We start from the raw sequence: 1,593 nt of genomic DNA, 5'->3' as shown, positions 1-1,593 counted from the left end.
TTCATATGTATACTGAGCCCTGAAATGAGCAGATGAAAGCATGTCTCAACATTGAGAACATAGGGCAAAGGCCTGAAAGTCAAAATCTGTTATTGCTCTGGGGGCCAAGTAGAAACAAGTCTTAACTCTGCTTGTGTGTACATCCACTCTAGTGTATGTGGGGCATTGAGAATAGCACTCTTTGTCTTCCTCCTCCTCCTCCTTCTCTCTCTACCCCTGAAAGTTCCCAGCAAGGCCATCCCAGATCTTCCCAAAGTGTCAACAAAGGTTATTAAAAGTTTGCACCAGAGGTTCCCGTCAGACAGAAGAGCAATCCTGTTCCTGAGAGTTCTCCAGTATCTGCCAGTAAATAAGTAAGTCCTGGGGAGTCACAGAGTGGCAGGTCACAATTTTCTGAAAACGACACACGGAGAACCTTAAGCTATCTGGGAAAAAGGTTGGTTCAGTATGGAGTTCCTCAGGCTGGATCTTCAGCATGGCCAAGCAGAGCCCAACAAACACATCCTCCAGCTTCAGGAATGGAACACTCTCAGAGACATTGTATACTTTGCTGGCCACATCACTAGAAAAGACATAACCTGTCCCAGAGCAAAATGGTGGGTACTTGTCCTGGGGATATTCGAATTTATTCACAAACCACTTGCTGGACTTTTTCCTGATGGGAAGATCATTGGACTTTATGTAGCCCGTGAAGAACCTGGAGGTTTTGTTTTTCTTCAGCAGCAGGTCAGTTAGATAAACAACATTTACAAACACATCTGAGTCTGTCTTCATCACAAAAGCTGCCTGCGGACAAAAGTGGTGGACCCATTCCATGCCCATCAATGTCTTCAGGGTCAAGTTGTAATAGACGTCCTTGAAATCCTTCTGGATGATGTCACGGTGCTGCTTGCCTTCCTGGGCTGTGGCATTCATCTCATCAGGGCTATCTGAGGCCCCCAGAAGGAAGAGGGTCTTCACACGCTGCCCCTGCACCTTTGTTTCTCTACCCCATGTCTTGCGGATAGCCATGCGAGCCTCCAGCTGCTTGTGGGATGAAGTCACCAACAGCACAAGGAAAGGTGGCTTCTGCTTGCAGTCTATATCTGGAAGCTGGAGGAACTTTCCTTGACCTTTCTTGAGAACAAATGGCGGTTCTTCAAAAGGCTCCATGCTGAAGTACAAGCAAAGAGCACCCATTGTCAGAATGAAAGCATAAACCAGCCTCATCTTCATGAAGTCCATCTGAAAGAACAAAGACAAACTGCCAGGTCTCCAAAGTGAGAGGGTGGAGGAACAGATACCCACACACGAGATCAGAGGGCTTTGTTCTGGCATTCCAAGCCTAGCACCAGGGCTAGAATTTATACTTTATAAGGTACTAACAGAAAAGTATTTGATAGTTCCCAACACAGGACTAGAGAGACCACTCAGTGGTTAGGAGCACTTCCTGCCAGCAACCACCAGCATCTGCTGTTCTAGTGGATCCGATGCCCTCTTCTGGTCTTTGTGGGTACTGCACATATGTGGTGCACAGATAAACATGCAAACAAAATTCCCTTATATGTAAACTAAAAACTTTTAAAGTTTACTCAAAGAGTTCTAAACACAAAT

At 45.8% G+C, this 1,593-nt stretch overlaps 1 protein-coding gene across 1 annotated transcript; it reads right to left on the bottom strand.

Moving 5' to 3' along the window:
• Positions 1-297: 297 nt before the first annotated feature.
• Positions 298-1,230, bottom strand: LOC126513572 (beta-1,3-galactosyltransferase 5-like). The gene has a single exon (XM_050162006.1). The coding sequence runs from the start codon at positions 1,222-1,224 to the stop codon at positions 298-300; it is 927 nt and encodes a 308-aa protein (XP_050017963.1). The 5' UTR covers positions 1,225-1,230.
• Between the last annotated feature and the right edge of the window lie 363 nt (positions 1,231-1,593).

Source organism: Alexandromys fortis, unplaced genomic scaffold (genome assembly GCF_014885135.2).
Source record: "Alexandromys fortis isolate MF-2015 unplaced genomic scaffold, M_Fortis_MF-2015_v1.1 scaffold_128, whole genome shotgun sequence".
Taxonomy (NCBI): Eukaryota; Metazoa; Chordata; class Mammalia; order Rodentia; family Cricetidae; genus Alexandromys; species Alexandromys fortis.
This window is presented reverse-complemented; position numbering and strand designations above follow the sequence as displayed.

Bases quoted from the DNA above. Each gene is read 5' to 3' on its own strand.
- LOC126513572 (XM_050162006.1), bottom strand. From the start codon at position 1,224: ATGGACTTCATGAAGATGAGGCTGGTTTATGCTTTCATTCTGACAATG.